Here is a 21,787-nt window from a genome sequence, read left to right as displayed (position 1 = left end):
TCCAAACCTGACATGAAACCTGCACGCTGATCACAACGAAATTTAGAAACTAAAGCAGAAGATACACATACAGCCTGAGGCAAGTGTCTGTGAGGCTGCAGCCATGTTCAGGACATGTTAACACTCAAACAGATAAAACTATAAAAACACTCTGTTAAGCTGAAACAACTGGCTCAAATCTACTACCAAAACCCCAACTCAAACCAGAACTACAAGATGTAAAACTGGACTAAAACTGATAGATTCTGAGACATCAGATTGTGAAAAAAACCCAGAAAACTGAATCTAAACAGTCTTAGCTTTAGCTCAAATCAAAGCGAATCAGGAAGTGGACCACAACCAGGAATAAATTCTGGATTAAACCCGTGCCTGTTGCAGGAGATCCTCCTCCAACCGTCCGATGCTCTTATGGATCAGGTTTCCTCCTGCTCAGCCCCCCTCCCCTCCTGCTCCTTCCTCTTCTGATCCAAACTATAACCCTTCTGGTGTGGAGGCATGGAAGGAGGGACCTTCTGTTTTTCCCTTCTTCTTTCTCGCTGTTTTTTTTTTTTTTCCTTTGAAGGAGTCGTCCATTCTTGTCTTCCCTAAACGTGAGCAGAAGCAGCAACGGGGTAATGAGGGTGCGTCCCTACAGTCGGTCCAGTCTCCGGTACCTCCCAGTTCTTGAGGCTCCCATATAAAAACCCTTGTGGAAAGTCAGTGTAGGCAGTAGGGAGTTTTCTGCTGGGGTCAGGAGGATTGTGAACAGACGAGTGGATCCTGCCCCAAACACCCGTGTATGAGTGGAGTGTAGCAGAAAGAAACATCCCCAACTTTTTTTCCTCTCTTGCCTCAAAGAGTCTACATGTCTAGTGGCATCTAGACATGTTCAGCTTTGTGGATTTGCGGCTGGCGCTGCTGCTCAGCGCAGCAGTGCTTCTGGTCAGAGCGCAGGGCGAGGACGACCGTAAGTTTCATCACTGTTTACTGGAGCTTCTCAGACTTTTTCCCCTTTTACTTTATTGCATTTTTTTCTTTACTGGGTTTGGAAAGTGGATTTTCTCTACGTGGCTGGACGGCTTCTGAGATCTTAGAGAAGAGGAGAAAGGAAAAGTTTTAAGTAGAATTAAGTTTGCTTTGTTGTGCTCTATTGTCTCCAGACAGATAGACAGATAAAGCAGGGTGTGTGTAATGCATTGGGCATCTCAAGAAGGCCCCTGTCTCTCCCTCTCCTTGTGTTTGTCTAAGTCTCTCCAACCCCCACCTCCCCACCATGCATGCAGAGCGAGTTGCTGCAAGTTTTCCATTCTCTCCTCCAGGCGAGGGTTATCCAGCTGCATAGGTTTGAACCTCCCTTTACCCCAAAATTGGAGCATTCAAATGCCTAACCCTAATCCTGTGGCATTTTATCAGTTTGACACGACTACCTGCGTCACCTGTACCCATTCAAAAAATGGTTTCCACGAGATATGAGCCAGAAGGCGAAGCCTCTCACAGGCCTGATTGATGTGACAGGGAATTTGCAGCCTGAGGCCAAGTGCTGAGTTGGACAGGTGACTGAGAGGGAGAGTAGGAAGAAAACAGGGAGCGGAGGAGGAGAGGAGCAGGCGTAGTCTTGTCTGCCGGAGTATTTGACCTCCACAGCCTGAGCCAGCTTTCAGCTTTAGAGCCCACAAAAGCTCAGGTGGACTTTTGAAGAGATCATTTTGCACAGAAAGAGGGAAGCGGATGCCTCTGCTGGTGCTTAGAACAACCAGTATTCTCCTCTGAGAAGACAAAGGAAAAGCAGTTCAGCTCTGGAAACAAGAGCCCAGGAGGCGAAACTCGGTTTTTCCAGATGTTCCTCTTCTTTTGGAAAGGACTCAGCTGTGCATAAAAAGCAGATGTTTTCTGGCCCTCTGAACGATCTCACAACGCCACCCAGAGGCTGCTCTCAGCACTGCCAGACACATCTGGCCGCCACGTCCCCCCGTGCCATCTCCTCCCCCTCTTTTCTTTCCACTCTTTTTTTTTCTTCTCTAATTGCATCCACATGTGGAGTGTTTCCACCAGTCACTGCCAAGCCTACAGTCTGCAGTTCTCCAGGCGCTTCTGCTTTTCCCCTCTGAGCTCAGCACTTTGGTACGCTGGAAGATTTAAAAGCACTCTGAGCAGAGTCCCAGTTTGAGTTTTGCTGAGAATCAAATGCAGCCGCCACAGTGTCGGGGTGGAAAATATGACTTTGAGTTGATGTACAGGGAGATTAAATCCCATTTTACTGCGGGGTTAATCAGTGTCTGTGTGTGCAATGATGGCGTGACCTGCAGACAGACACGGCACACTGGTGCCCTCTCTGTCACCTCTGACCTGTTCCGGTCTGATTCCAAAGCCCCCCAGTTCCTGTCCACGTCTTTATCACCGCTAAGCTTTGTGTATTTATGTTGCTGCTGTCATTATTTCCTGTTTCACACGTAGATTTTACACCAGTTTAGCAATCTATCTTTTTCTAACATTTTTCTCCAAAAAAGTGTTTTATTGAAACTATTTTTTCACTGTAATTCAAAATTCTCATCTCAGTTAATCAGTCTGACTAAATTTGAGAACAAATCAAATTTTTTAATTTGAGAAAATGATCCACATATTCAGGGTTTTTTCACAATTTATTTTTAGCTTCATAATTAAAGCACTTTAGTTTCCTGCCCTAGTTTTACCTGGACTCCCACCAGTGTAGATACTGAGTCTGCATGTGCGTTCAGGTAGCTCACCTGTCTCTTACCGTCCCTCTCCCTCTGTGTCGCCCCCCTCAGGCACGGGCAAAAGCTGCACTCTGGACGGCCAGGTGTTTGCAGACCGGGATGTGTGGAAGCCGGAGCCATGTCAGATCTGTGTGTGCGACAGTGGCACGGTGATGTGCGATGAGGTCATCTGCGAGGATACAACGGACTGCCCCAACCCCATCATCCCCCACGACGAGTGCTGCCCCATCTGCCCCGATGACGGTATAATAACTGCATCTCTCTCTGGACAAAGCACAGATACACAAAACAGTTTTTGCACATCACATGTTCTCATTTAAACTGCCCCCATGACACGAATCCATCATCTGTCCTCAATGACATGCCAAGAGTTACTGGTGTGAGTGAGACACTGTCTTTGAAAAATTATTTTTTAGTTTCTGTTTGAACACTTAAAGCATTATTATGAGCTTTTCTGGGTGCTTTCATCTGTTAATGCCAAACCTGTTTGCTCTCTGCAGGCTTCCAGGAGCCTCAGACTGAGGTAAATATACATTTTCCACTGACACTTGTAAATAGTTTGTACAACTCCCATGAGATCAGATACACATTGAACACACTGTTTTCTTCTTTTCACCACAGGGAACCGTGGGAGCTCGTGGACCCAAGGGAGACAGGGTAGGTTCACACCCTCTTCTTTCCTTGTTTTACTTGTGGAGTAACTTTTGGTTGTGTGGTGAGCTCAAGATCTGTCACTGTTTTTGCTGGAGCTGATCAGTTACACTGATAGAATGTAGCTCCATGTGTTTTAAATCAGGCAGATGTGGAAACGTGACTCAGATGACTTTGAAATGCAGTGAAACTGCAAACTGCTTTTAGCTTTCATTACACATCATACTTAATCTAAAACCATTTACCCATCTTCATGCAGTGAGGTGGGAGAAAACAATATCTTACATGTAAAGTTTCTGTAAACTGTAGTTTTTGATTTGTGTTTTTAAATGTCACCCTAGGGCACTGGTTGTCCTTTGTTATATCCAATTTTGATAGTTTAAGTCTGTTTTTTTTACCTCACACAAAACATGATGAGGTCAGGTTAAATCCTGCAGAGCAGCATGACTTGGCTTACATTTCAAAATCAAACCAAATATTATCATGGAGAAATATTATTACCTATATAAGGATTTGGTTTTTATCAATGAAAAAAACAACTTCTTTATCCATGATTTTCAACCGTGGAGCTACATTCATTTAAATTGGCGCAATCTTAGGAGGAAATTATGACTTCTGATTATTTATTTGGATTGGATTTGATTGAACCTTCATTGGTCACTTTACAAGTTGAATCTTAGACTCTAAAAGAGGCTCTGTGGACCAGCTGTGTTGTTTTTAAGAGTGCATTTAATAGTGTAATAATAATGTATTTCGTGGTGCTATTTTGGCTACCGAGCATGATGGTGACAAACAGGTGACTGTTCCTGGTTAGTCTCATAGTCAGCCTCAAAGTAAACTGCACTTTTAATGATTTAAAAGCCTTTGAAGACACAAACATGGAATCAAATATTAACCAAACATATGTCTTCAATGATAAGGCCAGACCATAGGAAATGCACATGATTAATGGTTTAACAAATCAGTTTTCTGTTTTAGAGTATTGGACTGTGGACATCAGAACTTTTAATCCAAGCGACCTTCTTGAGTATGACCCTGATTTCCTCTATCTACAGGGTCCTGCTGGTCCCCCTGGTAGAGATGGTATGCCTGGCCAGCCTGGACTGCCTGGACCTCCTGGCCCACCTGGACCCCCTGGCCTTGGTGGAGTAAGTTGTTGAATTTTAGTTATTCTGTATTTCACTCATTAAAGGTCAATAGTGGCCGGTCAGTTAGTAACGTAACTATGTCGTTTAATGTATGCAAATGATTGACAGCGTGTTAATCGTGCTGCAGCTAGAGCGGAAAAAGTCAACTGTCAAAGCTGAAGCCCAAATGTGATGTGATATTAGTGTGATGAGCTGTGTCTGGAGTTTGGCACAGTGTCTCTGATCAGAAGGTCAAGAAGTCATTACTAAGGATGGAACGACGCCTCATTTCCTTTTGAATGGAAAGCAGACAATATTCTGGAAGTGGACAAACTTTAGAAAGTTAGAGTTTGCTAAGCTACCATTTTTAATTTTAGAGGTTTATTTACATATACATACCCACTGACTCCAGGTCTGATTTAGAAATCTGATCTGACACCTCCAAAGACTGAATTCTGCTACAGGATCATTGTTCCACATGCTAGGCTAGCACTGCATATCTTCATGCCTCTGTGCAGCCTGTTGTTGACATGACTGCTAATATACCAAAAATATTGATTGAAAATATTTTAAATAGTAACAAAATATAATTTATTATTTGCTGATTCATTTTACCATTTGCCTCTGTGCTAAAATGTTAAAAGAATACACTGTCACACTGTCATATTCTTTAATGAGATACTTAGTTAACATTCAAAGCTAATTTGCATTTCTGTATCTTGCTTAAACATGAGTCCATACTTTTGTAGAATCAACTTCTAATTAAATATTCTATGTTTCAGTTTGCCAATAACTTCGACTACATATGTGTATGCTAAAGTAATAACTATAGCGTGGATAACATGTATAACTTTACCGAGGGTTAGCATGATGCTGTTTTAGATATGGTTAAATATCAGCGTCAAATTTTCCATGATTCAGGACTTTAACATCTATTAACATACTTCAGCATTCACTCCATGTAACCACAGTTCAGTAAACTCCTACAGTCTTCCCTGTGTATACATTATCAGTGACATACTTCTATGCCAATGATTCACATTAAGCTGGACAATTAGAGACTTGGCAGTCACCATTAACATATGTTTGACTTCAGACAGAATGTTCCCTATCTACATTATACAGTATGTATCCTCCAGAGACACCTTTAAATACTACTGTTGAGGTCAAAGGTCAATGACTTGATACGCACTGCTCATTTTAGAACTGGATTGTTATGAGTGGCATTAGCATTGAGATTCCATATCATCAAATCTGCTGCTGCAGTTTTGTTATTGTGTTTGCTTTTATTTGGAAATATGAAAAAAATTATGCAGTGGGGAAGTGCATGGTAAAAGAAACAACAGACAACTATACTTGATGGAACATGACACAACTATGCAAGATTTAGATATTTAATTTGGACTATGGCTCAGATGATCCAGAATCAGTGATTCTATTCAACTGGAAAAAGTACATTTAGTGTTGAGATTTGAAATGCATCATAGCTAACATGTAGCCTATGTCATGTCACAACACAGATGGAATTTAATATTTTTTCATCATAAAAACAATCATTTTGGTATTTTTGTGAGATTAACATGTCTGTGTTTATTTTTTTCCAGAACTTCTCCCCTCAGATGTCTGGTGGCTACGATGACAAATCTCCTGCCATGCCTGTGCCTGGACCCATGGTAGGTTACATATGTATTTAAATACACTATATTCAAAATATTTCCATGCGCAGCATCTGAGCTTTTCTCTGTTGGATTGATAGGGCCCAATGGGACCCCGTGGACCTCCTGGACCTCCTGGATCTAGCGTGAGTATATGATGGGGGTTTTTATGCTTAGGTTAAAAACTGAAACCTGGCATGCTAGCTGGCATGAATCCAGTCCTTCCTTTTTCTGCTGCAAATAACACAAAGACTGTTTTTTTCTGATTGATTACTATTAGGCAGTAGTATTGATATTGATTACTGTTAGGCTGCAAAAACATCTTTTATTTTCTTGAAATAAATTTTGAAAAATTAACAAACTGCTCCTTACAGTGTGTTGAAAAAGTGAGTAGCATCAACATATTTGGTGTAGTGATGGTGTTTGTGTTTGTTACCAACTATAGGGACCTCAGGGATTCACTGGCCCCCCTGGTGAGGCTGGAGAGCCTGGATCTCCTGTGAGTATTCAGGACAGGGAAACAAATGCACGTTGCACTTTGCTGTGATGTTAACACTCTCACCTTATGTTTGATTTTCGCTTCAGGGTGCCATGGGTCCCCGTGGAGCTGCCGGCCCCCCTGGAAAGAACGGCGAGGATGTAAGTGCACTGGATTGATATCATATCAGTTCATCTACCTATATATATATATATAGGTAGATATTATATTAAAAAAGAGACTGAGGAATGTCTTGAGACATCATTTCGTCCCCATCTCCCCAACTCTCTTTCTCTCAGGGTGAGTCTGGCAAACCAGGTCGCCCCGGTGAGCGTGGACCTTCTGGCCCTCAGGTAAGTTGCTGATTCTTACCACCGATATGTAAAACAAAAACAGAGCTGAGATAATAACTTTTTTCACCTCCTTGTTTTTTTGTTTTTTTTTTCCCAGGGAGCTCGTGGTTTCCCAGGAACCCCAGGTCTGCCTGGCATCAAGGGACATAGAGTGAGTCAGAACTTGTGCCACCCCATTCAACTCATATTCAACTCAAAATAAAAAATGTTGAAAGTCGTGGCTGGAAACTTCATCTTTGCATGTCTCTTATTCTGTGTAGGGATTCAGTGGCCTGGATGGTGCCAAGGGAGACAGTGGCCCCGCTGGACCCAAGGTGCCCCTCCCTTTGTTATAACACTTGTTCTCACCACATAAGTTGTAGAAAAAAGTCACCCACAGGTGGGCTACTTCACTTATAGTGCAGTGTTGAGTAGCTGTAATCGTAGCAGTGCTATAAATGACAGTAGTAATTGAAAAGTAGTTGTAATATTGGCACTGATATCTAACTCATAGTGGTCCTGGTGGTGGGAGCACTAGTGCCAGAATTTGAAGTACAATAAAATTAATCGCATTTAATTGTAATTATAGACAGCACCATATCACAACTCCCTTTTAACAGGAAGAGATCTCTGGCAGAACTATCAATATGGTTCTCAAATGAGTACCGTTTAGTGTTTAAAGACACACTGAAAAAATTAACCCATAGATGCAGAAAAATCATTAAAACAGTTTCAGCATTTCCTCCATTATAACCAGTGTATTTTCTTCACCTACCACTCCACCGACAAGTTGGTCATACAACATATTTTAACCTAAAGCTAAATACTACTAGTATTAACAGCTAACAGTTTGAGTATCAGTGTGGACAGTAAAAGCTGTGGCTACAATAATGCTACAAAAAGCAGTAGTATCAACCATTTAAACACTAGCAAGTTACATTAGCAGTCACTGGCTACTTTTTAGTTATAGCAGCTTGATTGGCTAAATGCTGCATTGACGAGCATAATTTCTGAAAGTTTGATAAAGTTTCTAGAGTTTAATCAATGATTCTAATCTTCTCGCCGGCCCATGTGTTTCTGTCCATTTAGGGAGAGGCTGGCACCCCTGGTGAGAATGGAACCCCTGGTGCTATGGTGAGTAAAACAAGCACCCCATCTCTGCTACATAATTATAGTAGTATAGTTTCTTCTCTCCACAACTGATTTTGGCTAACTGACACTGTCTTTGTCTATCTCAGGGACCTCGCGGTCTGCCTGGTGAGAGAGGCCGTGCTGGTGCTACTGGAGCTGCTGTGAGTCCATACATTACATAGTTGCAGCTAGTGAAATCAATTTATTAGTGAATTGAGAAACCAGTCGACCACTCACGTTTGTCTTTGACCTGCAGGGAGCTCGTGGTAACGATGGCGCTGCTGGTGCTGCTGGACCTCCTGTAAGTCTTTCATTGTCCAAAGCTTCAGTTCTTAAAATCTCAGCTTTGTTAGCACTGACCCAAAAAGATGCACTATGTATATCTGAGTATCTGTGTTTTTGTTCTTCTCAGGGTCCCACTGGCCCCGCTGGACCCCCTGGATTCCCCGGTGGCCCTGGAGCCAAGGTATAAACTGCTCCTGACCCGCTCCAGTAATCCTCAGTGCTATCCATTTTTCTTCTGAAACGCAGTATAATCTATTTCCTCTCCTCTCTTAGTTGTGTTTTTACTGTGCCGACTTTGAAGAATTTATTTTCTGAAGCATGTAGGTAGCCAACACGTACACCTGACATGTAGAATGCAGGTCATAAAAAACATCTGAGCTCCCACTACTGTTTGAGTATAAACAGTAACTATTAAGAAATTAGATGGATGGGCGCTATTTTTATTTTTATTTTTTGCAGAGTTCTCAGTATATTTTAAAGCTTATGATAGAAATTCACAGTAATTGTCTGTGCATGTGGAACTGGGTCATAGCTGAAGCTGTGGGGTTCTTTTTGGCTGAGGTTAGATGTTGAGTGTTTTCTCTAAAACAAATCTTCTGTTTATGCTGACAATTTTATCTTTTTTTTTTGTCTTCCACCACCAAGCTGTTTGTATTACTAAATAATCTTTTCTTTCTCCCCAGGGTGATGGTGGAGCTCAGGGTGCTCGTGGACCCGAGGGCCCTGGTGGAGCTCGTGGTGAGCCCGGAAACCCCGGACCTGCTGGCCCAGCTGGACCTTCCGTAAGTATGAGTGACTGTAATAAAGATCCTTGAAAACAACAACAAATGGGCCACAAAAAATAGGCCACTAGAATCTGATTCAAGGCAAAATAAAACAATTTACATTATCATTTAAATTGTTAAAAGAAATTAAAAATAATTCTGCCTTCTGGGACAATAAATAAACTTCCTTCCTTCTCCTCTCAGGGAAACCCTGGAGCTGATGGAGCCGCTGGAGCTAAGGGAGTACCTGTGAGTATCTTTAAACAAATTTACTCTATTTTTAATACTTTCTTATTTTTACTAAAGCTACAGATAGTCATCACTTTTTCTACAGCATGACATTAAATGACTGTATTGTTGTGTGCTGCCACCTACAGGGTGCTGCTGGAGTTGCTGGAGCTCCTGGTTTCCCCGGACCCCGTGGACCCCCAGGACCTCAGGGTGCTGCTGGTGCCCCCGGACCCAAGGGCAACACTGTAAGTAAAGATCTCTTAGATCCAAAAAAAAGCAAAATCACCCAAAATTTAAACTTGTATGTTTTGTGTGAATACTTTGACAGTTACAACCTACAGAGATAAAAACAAAAGTTAGAGATTTGTTTTGGGCATTTGTTGTTTGCTGAAATTATTTTTCTTTTAGATTTATCCAAATAATAGTAATTTCTCCCTAGTTTGTAGTTTGTTTAATTTTATGTTTTCTTGTTTGTTTGTGTCCCATAGGGTGAGGCTGGTGCCCCAGGATCCAAGGGAGAGCCTGGTGCCAAGGGAGAGGCTGTGAGTTCACCATAGATCATGACAGAGCACACTGCACTAAAATTATGTGTGTATCAGCCTCTTATGCCACATTGCATGTTACATTGCTCTTCTACAGGGTGTTTCAGGAGTTCAGGGACCCCCTGGACCTCCTGGTGAGGAGGGCAAGAGAGGAGCCAGAGGAGAGCCTGGTGCTGCAGGAGCCCGTGGCGGCCCTGGAGAGAGAGTATGCATCTCACTGGATTCCACTTTATCCGTACCCTAATCTGTAAAATGATGGCAGAGGGACCTCTAGTGGTGTTTCAACACAAAGGACAAAAGACTGAAATCTTTATACTGATGGTCAAATCTAAATGATTGAGATTACTTGTGTGCAGCTGTAAACATTACAAAGGTTAGTTTGACTGAAAAAGCAGATTAATCTCCGCTTGGAATGAAAACATAATAAACACCATTGGGCTCTTAATCATGATGTAACCAAACTACTGAGTGAGGTTCAAAATGTTCCCAAAACATTTGACCAAGAGTATTACAGATATGGACATACTGAGTGGTGCTAGTACTAAGATAGAAACATTCATTTCATTGGTTAAAAGCATTAAGTCTTTTGGATGTTAATTTAAGTTAAAAATGATGCCAGAGACCTGAGGCCCGGATCTCTCTGATGGAATTCGACTGTATGCATGATACAGGGTGTTCAATTTTAAACCTACAGTTTGAACACATTTCTGTTTAAACACTTTTTACTGTTCAGAGCTAAGCAGGACATGTTTGATTGTCTTTACAGGGTGCCCCTGGTGGTCGTGGTTTCCCTGGTTCTGATGGCCCTGCTGGACCCAAAGTAAGGAAAATGCACACATACATACAACAGATATAAACCTTAATTCCACCCGCAGGCTTCCACAATTTTGGTTTAACTAATTTTTGAATTTCCACCATTCTTATTTTCTTCTTAGGGTGCCAATGGTGAGCGTGGTGCCCCCGGTCTTGTTGGAGCTAAAGGTGCCACTGGTGAGTCTGGCCGCACTGGTGAGCCTGGTCTGCCCGGAGCTAAGGTGGGATAGCATACTGTCTGTCAAATAATTCTCTGCCGCATCATTTATTCATTATACCCAGTCCCTCCTCTGACCTCTGACCTCTGCTTTGTAGGGAATGACTGGCAGCCCCGGCAACCCTGGACCTGATGGCAAGATGGGACCTTCTGTAAGTTTGTATGCAGTATAGTTAACCCTAGTTCTTATTTTATTAATTTATGTCAAGAAATAGCAAAACCCTTAACATGCTTAATCTTCCTTAACAGGGAGCCCCCGGACAAGATGGCCGCCCTGGGCCTCCTGGCCCTGGTGGAAATAGAGGCCAGCCTGGAGTCATGGGATTCCCCGGACCCAAGGGTGCTGCTGTGAGTAGCGTTACAACATCTATACATTATATTTAATCATGCTTAGTAATAGTGGGCATCTAAAATATGGCCTCTGTGTTTTTTTGTCTATAGGGTGAGGCTGGAAAGCCCGGTGAGAGAGGAACCATGGGACCTACTGGACCTGTTGTGAGTGCTCAATATTCTGCTGTTTTCTTTCTTGTTATCTATCATCAATGGTAGGATTGTGTGTGTGAAAGCCTTCTATCTCTCTACCCAGGGTGCACCTGGAAAGGATGGTGATGTTGGCGCACAGGGCCCCTCTGGACCTGCTGTAAGTAAACAACACTAACTGGCTACACTTCGATATTAGCACCCAAGTTTGTGTTGATGTCTCTCTACTGAAAGCTACATAGCTGCAAGAATAAGTCACATCTACTCAATGCATTACTGCCACCGTTGCTGACTCTCCCTCTCTGCTCATCTTAAGGGTCCTGCTGGTGAGAGAGGAGAGCAGGGACCTGCTGGATCTCCTGGATTCCAGGGTCTCCCAGGACCCCAGGGAGCCATTGGTGAGAGTGGCAAGCCCGGAGAGCAGGTACTGATTGAAGCGGAACTATGACTGGAACAGCATCATTTCCAGTGAATAAAAGTGCTTATTCCTGTATTTCTGTTTTTCCTTTTAGGGTGTACCTGGCGAAGCTGGAGCCCCAGGACCTGCTGGAGCTAGAGTAAGTCACATATCCTCATAATTTTCACAGTTAGATAAGACTCTAATTGTGGTTTAAATATAATTAAATATATTCATTAGTTCTTTGTCCAAAATCCTACATGGTGTAGAAAACAACTTCCTAAGTTGCTAACTAGCTTGTTCAAACACATTAAAGTTATTACTAGCAGCTTATAACTGCTTTTTTATTCTTTAAAGTGGATTCTTGTCCAAAATGCTCGATGTTAGACCTGGAAAACAACTTTTAGCCTGCTAACTAGCCAGCTACTTTCAATATTAGGATTGCTAACAAGCTACTGTATCATTAATAGTGATAGCAACTATGCAGATGCTATCACTAGCTTCAACTCACATTACCTGTAAACAAAACAAAGGTACCATACCAGTGTCGATATGGTCACAGGAGGAAAACCCTTGCACTGCCATTTACAAAGTAGCGCTTCGTGTTGATCAGACATTCTGTTTTACCCTGTCATTCATAAATGAACAGATAAATTATGATGAAAGCTTCACCTCACATATGAACCTCCCTTTGGGGAATATCATCCAACTAGAACTGATATTAGATTAGATTAGATTAGATAGAACTTTATTAATCCCTCGGGTGGGTTCCTCTGGGAAATTCGATTTCCAAAAAGCACAGCACCGACAGAAGTTTCAGAGTTACAGAATATTATATATATATATATATACACACACACACACACACACACACACACACACACACACATATATAAATACAGAGACAATATAAATAAAATATACGAAGGGGATAAATAGAATAAATAGGAATAAAAAATAAAAATACAAGTGAATGAATTGCACATTTCGAGTATTGAGGTCTATTGAGGTCTATATAGCAGATCTAGTTCTCATGGTTTCAACAAACCATCCAATAAACTCATTCCAACCTACTCTTCTCCTCAGGGTGATAGAGGATTCCCTGGTGAGCGTGGTGCACCTGGGCCAGTTGGACCTGCTGGTGCCCGTGGATCCCCAGGAGCCTCTGGAAATGATGGTGCTAAGGTGAACACATCTTATATAAAAACTAAGAAGTTCTCAGTTGTGAGTAGATTGACTAAATTGCACATATTTCACTATTCTGAACATCTCTTCCTCAGGGAGATGCTGGAGCCCCTGGTACTCCTGGTGCTCAGGGTCCTCCTGGACTGCAGGGAATGCCTGGTGAGCGCGGTGCCGCTGGTCTTCCAGGACTGAGAGGAAACAGAGTGAGTTGCCTTCTGTAGTCCTATTACTCTTAGTATTCGGATAGTACATTGGCGGTCACTGCCATTGTAGACTGCTATCCTAGGTGAGATTTACTTTAGCAATCCAACAAACACTGATCAGTGTTTCTACTATATGTCCATCCATTTTATTGTCATTACGACACAATTGGGATGCAAATGCCCAGTGTAATCGCTGATGGGCTTTACGGTGACTTAGCAAATGACCCCAGCATTGTAAGACCTGATATACTATGTGAATGTTCGTCTTATTACCAACATCTTTTTTCCTTTCAAACACACAGGGTGACCAAGGACCTAAGGGTGCTGATGGAACAGGAGGTAAGGATGGTCCTCGTGGTTTGACTGGACCAATTGGACTTCCTGGACCTGCTGGCTCCCCAGGAGACAAGGGAGAGTCTGGTGCCCAAGGACCTGTTGGACCTTCTGGAGCCCGTGGACCCCCTGTAAGCACTGCTGTGTCTGCTACAGATAATGTTTAATTTAAAGTTTTTAAGTGTGTTAATCTTTGAATGTTCGAATTCATTCTGATTCGTCTACCTACATCTTAGGGTGAGCGTGGTGAGGCCGGACCACCTGGACCTGCTGGATTCGCTGGACCTCCTGTAAGTAAATTCTACAATAGTGTCCACGCTATTTTTCTTACTCTAACACAGAAGGTACTAAAAAACTATTTGGCTTTTTCTTCACAACCACCAATCCACTCTAGGGTGCTGATGGACAGCTTGGTGCTAAGGGAGAGCCTGGAGATAATGGTGCTAAGGGAGATTCTGGTCCTCCCGGACCTGCTGGACCCACTGGTGCTGCAGGACCTCAGGTTTACACAATAACATACTCCCAGCATATCCCAGTTCACAAATTACAGCTATTTAGACATACATGTGACCACATTGTGTGCTGCTGTTTCTTTGACACTATGCTGTTGCCTTTCAGGGTCCCGTTGGAAACACTGGCCCTAAGGGAGCCCGTGGACCTGCTGGACCTCCTGTAAGTCACTCTTCCTACTTTCCCAAGCAACTTACATTTCTGACATTAGCTTAGAGGTGACAGTACCTCTAGCCAAACTGGCAATACTTCATAAAACTGGGCAAAGAAAATTAAAAAAAGGAAAGAAAGTAGTGAAAGATTTTATTTATTTTCCAAACACGTACCACCATCAAATCCATTGTTTGATACATGTCTGTTTTTTGTTTGTTTGTTTTTTACTGACTTGATGCAGTATTTTTGCAGCCTGAGTTAGCTAATTGGCCTCGATCTCCCTAGGGTGCTACTGGCTTCCCTGGTGCTGCTGGCAGAGTTGGACCTCCCGGCCCCGCTGTAAGTTTTTCTTAGGTGTTTCTGACACAGTGCGCAAAATCTATGTGTTTTCCTGGAATTATTTTCAATTCTCCCTGTCCTCCCCACAGGGTAACGCTGGACCTCCCGGAGCTCCTGGACCAGCTGGCAAGGAGGGACCCAAAGGAAACCGTGGTGAGACTGGACCTGCTGGTCGCCCTGGTGAGTTGGGTGCTGCTGGACCCCCAGGACCTCCTGGAGAGAAGGGTAGCCCTGGTGCTGATGGTGCTCCCGTAAGTTATATCAACTTTCAGTACATTCTAAAATGCTGTGACACAATTTATAATAAACCATAGCCTTCAATAATCTTCTTTCAGCAATATCATTAAATTTAATTTCCATCCTTTCACTGACTGCACAGTTTCTGCTACCTGTGTCTCAGTGTCTAACTACTTTCTGTCTGTCTTTCACAGGGTAGTTCTGGTATTCCTGGACCTCAGGGTATTGCTGGACAGCGTGGTATTGTTGGTCTGCCTGGACAGAGAGGCGAGAGAGGTTTCCCTGGACTTCCCGGAGCTCTTGTAAGTTCCTATTGGTATTCTAAAACCCAGAATTTAAAAAATTTAAAAATGTTCAGTGGATCTGATAAATCCAGAACATCAAGTTACATGATTCTAAATCAAGAGAAAAGTCTATCTACTTCTAAAAGACACAAAACAATAACATTTAATTCTCATTTAGCTAAGCAAAAAATAAGACAGACCAGTCTCAGTCAGTTAGAAATATGAATGAGGTTAATATAACTGGACTGACTGCAATTGTTGCACTAATAGGGAGAGCCTGGAAAGCAAGGCCCTGGTGGTCCAAACGGTGAGCGTGGACCTCCCGGACCCATGGGACCCCCTGGCCTGGCCGGAGCCCCTGGAGAGTCTGGACGTGAGGTATAAAGTCCCACTAGAGCAAGTGGAGAGCCAAGGGGTGGCTCTCCCTTTGGTTACCCTACCCAACCAACTGTGAAGCCCATTGAAGGACCAATTATATGCTCATGAACATGTAGTTGCATCTAGTGACTGCTATATTCCTAATAGAACTTTTTGCGTGACAGTATTTTGCTATAAACACTATTTCTGACACATCTCGTTATGCATTCAGCCATATAAATTTTAAAATTTTTCAACAAACTTTCAGTGAAGTCAGTTCTGAAGGTTTTTGTTAAGCTTAACTTGCTCTGTGCCTGTGTTTAAGGGAACCCCTGGTAACGAGGGCGCAGCTGGTCGTGATGGAGCCCCTGGACCCAAGGTAAGATAAGCTGACCTCACCAACAGCACACAGCTATCTTATTTTTTGTTCCATAGCGCCAAGTATGTTGGCAGCCTACAAGTTAGCATGCTAACATGTTAACATGCAACTAAATAATTTGTGTAGCATCACAAGTTATCTAGCCTAAAGCTTACCTATTAGCCATCATCCACAACTTCTAAAATGGCAACCAGAGGAAGAAGTCACACTTTCTGTGAGTACTGCCATGATTTGTGAATCCCACCCTGGAGGATATATATGTGTGTTCAGCATGTTCATACATATTCATACACTACTAGAATTTTTAACATAAAGCTTAACGGGCAAATGTAGTCAGATACACTGTTTGAAGCTAGTGATAACCTAGTTTTTATTTTTCCTTTAGGGAGACCGTGGAGAGAGTGGCCCTGCCGGAGCCTCTGGTGCCCCTGGTCCTCCTGGCGCCCCTGGACCTGTCGGCCCTGCTGGAAAGACTGGTGACCGTGGAGAGACTGTGAGTGACAAATCTGCTTCATTAATGTTTCAGCTTGGTATGTCATGCCAGTCAAAGACAAGGCTGTAAGTCACTGCAACCCTGTCTCCACGTAAAACTTTTTTTTTTTTTCCAATTTTCCAGGGACCTGCTGGCCCTGCCGGCGCTGCTGGCCCTGCTGGACCTCGTGGCCCTGCTGTAAGTAACAATATTGGTTGCAAAACTACACTGGATGGAAGAGCATGCAAGGAAGGTTAAACCAAATGATGTCTGTCATTTTTCCTTATGACAGGGGGCTACTGGACTTCGTGGTGACAAGGGAGAGGCTGGAGAGGCTGGAGAGAGAGGCATGAAGGGACACAGAGGATTCACTGGCATGCAGGGACCTCCCGGACCTGCTGTATGATAGTTTATGCTTGAGTCTGCATATACTATAGTCAAAGAAAGTAATGCCATACACCAGTAAACTTAGTTTTAAACTGATTGTCTTCTTTTGTGCACCCATAGGGACCTTCTGGAGAGTCTGGACCCGCTGGTGCTGCTGGACCCGCTGGACCTAGAGTAAGTTAACTTAGTCTGGAGCAGTTGTGTAGTTTCAGCTTTACCTAGTTTATTTTCAGATACTGACATTTGAAATTTCCTGGTATCTGTAGGGTCCTTCAGGAGCTGCTGGTTCTGCTGGTAAGGATGGTATGAGCGGTCTGCCTGGACCCACTGGACCTCCTGGACCTCGTGGACGTTCCGGAGAGATGGGACCTGCTGTAAGTCTAACAAGCTAACCTTCTTTACATTCAGCTGTTTACTTAAGTTGTGCCACGTTGTACCTTTATACCTAGGGTTTTTGAGGGTTACATTTTGATAAAAGCAGCACATTACTAATGAACTAACCAACCCACACTTTTTCTTTACCCTTCTCCTTCTGCAGGGTCCTCCTGGACCTCCTGGACCTCCTGGAGCACCTGGTGCCCCTGGTGGTGGATTTGACCTTGGCTTCATGGTCCAGCCTCAGGAGAAGGCTCCTGATCCCTTCCGCATGTACCGTGCTGATGATGCTAACGTTCTCCGTGACCGTGATCTGGAGGTTGATAGCACCCTGAAGAGCCTGAGCCAGCAGATTGAGCAGATCCGCAGCCCTGACGGAACCCGCAAGAACCCAGCAAGAACCTGCAGGGACCTCAAGATGTGCCATCCTGACTGGAAGAGCGGTGAGCAGTTCAATACAGTGACAGGAGAGCTAGTCCAAGGGCAGTCAGATGTAGGCCTAGCGGAGTTTTGAAGTTGTTTGTGTTTTGCAGGTGAGTACTGGATTGACCCTGATCAGGGCTGCACTCAGGACGCCATCAAGGTCTACTGCAACATGGAGACCGGCGAGACCTGCATATCCCCAACTCAGCGTGAGGTTGCCCAGAAGAACTGGTACATCAGCAAGAACATCAAGGAGAAGAAGCACGTCTGGTTCGGAGAGGCTATGAATGACGGCTTCCAGGTAAGCGTCCTAATTTATAGAACCTACCTGTTCTCTCTTCTTCTATTCTTCTTTATAGTTTCTTCTTCTGTCAATTTCCATATTTCTCTTATCTGCAGTTCTATTGTGATTTTCTGCAGCTTGAGTTCATTTCTCTTACCCACTTTCCTAAATGTCTGCTTAGGTTCCTCTTCTACTCCTCTCTACCCATCTCCACTTCTTCCCACTTTGTCTTTACCCAGTCTTTTTCAACACCATCACACCTTTGCCCATCACAGTCAGTAATCTATCCCCTATTCACTGTCTTGTGCAGTTCGAGTATGGCAGTGAGGGCTCTCTGCCAGAGGATGTCAACATCCAGATGACCTTCCTGCGTCTCATGTCCACTGAGGCATCCCAGAACATTACCTACCACTGCAAGAACAGCGTCGCCTACATGGATGCTGCCGCTGGCAACCTCAAGAAGGCCCTCCTCCTCCAGGGCTCCAACGAGATTGAGATCAGAGCCGAGGGCAACAGCCGCTTCACCTACAGCGTCCTCGAGGATGGATGCACGGTGAGGAAACCTTTTACATTAAACTCAATATGTTAATTATTCAAAGTTAACAGAGATTGAGACGGGTTAGAGGCTAGAGGTTCTAATCAGCACTGTTCTGAATATGAACCCTAATTCTGATTTTCGTTGTCTCTCCTTCCAGTCACACACCGGTACATGGGGCAAGACAGTCATTGACTACAAGACATCGAAAACATCTCGCCTGCCCATCATTGACATCGCTCCTATGGACGTTGGTGCTCCAGACCAAGAGTTTGGCTTTGAAGTTGGACCTGTCTGTTTCTTGTAAAAAGAGAAATCTGGACTTGAAATTGTTGTTGTGTGCGTGTGTGTGTTTAATTTTTTTCTAGCAGTCATCTCTCTCTAAAGCAAAAGCAAAAAAAATGCCCCCAACAAATCATTCTCCCGATGCCATTTTTCTGAAAAATCTGACCCTTCGTTCTACAAGTTTCCATTTGGCCGTTGCTCCGATGGTCCGCTTTGCCTAAAACCTGCACTTCGACGAGAACAAGATGGCGGTGGTGTAGAGGCATCTGCATCGTCGCATTTGGGACCACTACTTTTTTTTTGTTTCTGACTTTTTTTTGTTTGTTTTTGCCATCACCAACACCAAGGATCCTGTAGAGAAGACATTTTGTTTCACTGGCAACAAGAAAATAATATATGCCTCTGTAAAGTGTAAAAGAAAATTGACTTCCCCTCATCATGCGGCCAAACCCGGCCTCTCTGGAGTTTACAGAAACAGACACAGGTGACTTTTGTATTTTTATACACCTCTGCGGTGAGAGGAATGAAAGGACAGTCCCAACAGACAGAACCCAATTGCTTTGTACCACGTTTCAGGTGTTGATGAATAAACGGTGAAACTGACAGCCATGTTTGTCTCTGTTGTTCTGCCCTTCCCCTTTTTCCACCTGCCCCTAGACAACGCCTCCTCAAGAGTTGTTCCTTCCTCACCTGCTGATGTTGTAGCTGTTGTGATTTGTTTGTTGTTGTGGTCTCTTTCATGTTTATTCCTCTCTATGTCTTCCTTTTTTTCCTAAAGAAAAGCCACATTAAAACCACCAGCAGAGAAACATGGGTTTAAACCTCTTTTTTTAAGGAAAAAAACACAAAAAAATCCTTATGCCTACCTCAGAAGTGAAAGGAATTCCAGCTCTAAAAAAAGGGCCCAGTGTTTTTTAAAGTGAAGCCTGAAGTAGAGTTGTGGTGGTCAGTGGGGGTAGTTGAGGTTTGCAGACACTTTAACAGAAGCAGAGAGGGCAAAAGCCTGAAGGTGCTATTCTTTCTTTCTCAGAGGTCTGCTGGCTGCTCAGTATGACTATACTGTTGTGTAGTAGTGTAGCTACGGTCACTCTGGCATGGCAGGGTCCTCCTCATGGTGCTAAAATAAAACCACAGTTTTTTTTTTCTTGGTGTCCAGAATGAGACAGACTTCTTCTATTTCCAGCTTTGGTAATGTTGGCAACCAGCGTAGCGCCTCTTTAAGCCTCTTTTTTTATGTTTTGAACTTCCCCCTTCACTTTTAACTGTCATCCAGATTCTAGTCCACCAACTATCTGTTGTGGTCTGTTTCTTGTTTTTCTTTTCTTGAAGTTTCTCAACAACAACAAAATTCGAGCTGTGATAAAATGCGCAGAAAGAGAACCATCAGTGAGAGTTTGTGAGAGAAGGCAGACAGACACACCCATGGGGGAAAACACCACAAGGATCTGTACCTATTTTGTATATGTATAATAAATTGAGATGTTTTTAATTATTTTGAATGCTGAAATAAAGCATGTTAAGTGGTCGAACAATGAATCCTGCCTAATTGCCTGACTGACCCCCTGCACTTCTCCCCCCCTCCAAAAAAAGAAGAGACTTGAAGTAAAGCACCTTTTGCCTTTTTTACAACTTGTACAGTAACAGAAAGAGACAAGATTAAAGAAACATGACAGAAAGATTTCTGCCTCTTGTTTAATATTTTGCTAATATATTCCTCTGTAGACGAAAGATGTTAGCAGATTTTGAAACATTTTTGAAGGTAGCACCTTGACTTGTGTCTCTTGATCATGTAAGCCTTTGCTTCTCTTTGCAGTTTTGAGTGCTACCACGTAAAATAAGCAGGTGAATAACGCGGCTTCTAATTGTGAAACCTGTCCAACTTACTGGGGGTCAGAAAAAATGAGGAGAGCAGCCTACCTTTCAGTCAGATTCCACATTGTGACTTCTTCCATGCCATTAAATCCATATAGAAAAATGCACATCCATAATCCGCCAAGAAAGTGTCAGCCTGATAGTCCATTTACGAGTAATTCTGTCCATCTTGACAAGTCCCTACAACAATCTTTTACCCCACTGTTTCCACAGCTGGTCAGCCCGTCTGCTCATCTCAGACTGCAGAACTGAGGGGCTTGTTGGTGCTGGGACGAACCAGCTCTGCTCTCAGACTGTTGGCATCAACTTGGCTTCACAAAGACACTGATTGTCCACCTTGAGGGACCAGGGAAGAGAGGGTAGGTTTGCACTCCCGGCGGGAATCTGGATTATTTCCGCAAGAATTTAGGCCTTTATTTGAGGCCTGGGCAGAGGAATGTTAACCTCTCCGGTTTCGGACAACAGAGGAGGTTCTGTTTGCAGAGAGGAAGCTTCTCTTCAGGCTTGTGTGACTTTATACCAAGAGTAAACATCAGAAGGGTGCGATGAGGCCAGAAAAAAGGAGAGAACAGATACAGCTAGAGGATGACTTTTAAGCAAGATCTTTGAAGGGACAGTTTCTGTTTATTCTTTTAGGCACCAGCTACTAAATATATGAACACATAAAATAAAAAGAAGCTTTGTAACAGATTTAGCTACTGTACCACCTAACTTCCATCGTCAGTGTTCTATCATCTAAAGATGGTATTGACATGAAATTCTCACCGATCCAATCCACACATGCAAAGAAAGCAAACCATAGATGACTGTAAACTATGTGTAATAATGCAGAACACACAGGGAAAAAGTATTGAGGCTGGTAACTGAAATTTATTTAATACTTTCTACTCAAGCCTTTGTTGGTGAGAACTGTTTCAAAGATCCTCCTGTGTGGAGAAACTAGTCCCATGCATTGTGACTTTGGCCCATTCCTTGGCTGTGTGTTTGGGATCGTTGTCTTGCTGAAACCTACACCCTCATTTAATCTTCATCTGTCTCTGTACATTTTTCCTTTCATCCTTCCTTCAATTATGTGAAGCATGCTAGTACTGTATGCTGAAAAACAACCCCACACTATGACGTTCCCACCTCCAAACTTTACTGTTGGTATGGTGTGTTCGGGTCATATGCAGTGACTTTTGACCTCCAAGCATGGTGTGTATCCAAAGAGTTTAATGTTGGTCTCATCTGACCAGACTATATTCCCACAGTATTTCTCAGGTTCGTCTAAATGTTGTTCAGCAAACATTAAAATCCCTTCCTCATGATTTTCCTTCAGAGTCTTGCATGGTGAGTGTGCTTACAGGCCATAGTGGCTG

At 43.2% G+C, this 21,787-nt stretch overlaps 1 protein-coding gene across 1 annotated transcript; it reads left to right on the top strand.

Moving 5' to 3' along the window:
- Positions 1-693: 693 nt before the first annotated feature.
- Positions 694-20,093, top strand: col1a1a (collagen, type I, alpha 1a). The gene is made up of 49 exons (XM_086287942.1): positions 694-946; positions 2,766-2,957; positions 3,215-3,237; positions 3,336-3,371; positions 4,421-4,513; positions 6,097-6,165; positions 6,249-6,293; positions 6,593-6,646; positions 6,733-6,786; positions 6,925-6,978; positions 7,076-7,129; positions 7,239-7,292; positions 8,047-8,091; positions 8,196-8,249; positions 8,345-8,389; positions 8,501-8,554; positions 9,057-9,155; positions 9,342-9,386; positions 9,515-9,613; positions 9,857-9,910; positions 10,008-10,115; positions 10,677-10,730; positions 10,846-10,944; positions 11,039-11,092; positions 11,190-11,288; positions 11,382-11,435; positions 11,527-11,580; positions 11,737-11,844; positions 11,933-11,977; positions 12,904-13,002; positions 13,098-13,205; positions 13,508-13,669; positions 13,775-13,828; positions 13,933-14,040; positions 14,157-14,210; positions 14,487-14,540; positions 14,630-14,791; positions 14,972-15,079; positions 15,332-15,439; positions 15,744-15,797; positions 16,183-16,290; positions 16,414-16,467; positions 16,562-16,669; positions 16,777-16,830; positions 16,923-17,030; positions 17,195-17,474; positions 17,565-17,755; positions 18,048-18,290; positions 18,433-20,093. The coding sequence occupies exons 1-49, from the start codon at positions 865-867 to the stop codon at positions 18,577-18,579; spliced, it is 4,344 nt and encodes a 1,447-aa protein (XP_086144068.1). The 5' UTR covers positions 694-864; the 3' UTR covers positions 18,580-20,093.
- Positions 20,094-21,787: the final 1,694 nt, after the last annotated feature.

The sequence above is a fragment of the Aulonocara sp. 'chitande type north' Nkhata Bay genome, linkage group LG4, assembly GCF_057382095.1.
Source record: "Aulonocara sp. 'chitande type north' Nkhata Bay isolate Kocher_YH1m ecotype deep benthic linkage group LG4, A_spYH_male_GT1.1, whole genome shotgun sequence".
In the NCBI taxonomy this organism is placed as follows: Eukaryota; Metazoa; Chordata; class Actinopteri; order Cichliformes; family Cichlidae; genus Aulonocara; species Aulonocara sp. 'chitande type north' Nkhata Bay.
The sequence above is the reverse complement of the archived record's forward strand: the minus strand, read 5'-3'. Positions and strand labels throughout refer to the sequence as shown.

Excerpts from the sequence above, each read along its gene's own strand:
- col1a1a (XM_086287942.1), top strand. The coding sequence starts at position 865 with ATGTTCAGCTTTGTGGATTTGCGGCTGGCGCTGCTGCTCAGCGCAGCA. Across the intron at positions 9,156-9,341 it reads CTGGCCCAGCTGGACCTTCC|GGAAACCCTGGAGCTGATGG; the intron begins GTAAGTATGAGT and ends TTCTCCTCTCAG. Across the intron at positions 14,211-14,486 it reads GTGGACCTGCTGGACCTCCT|GGTGCTACTGGCTTCCCTGG; the intron begins GTAAGTCACTCT and ends CGATCTCCCTAG.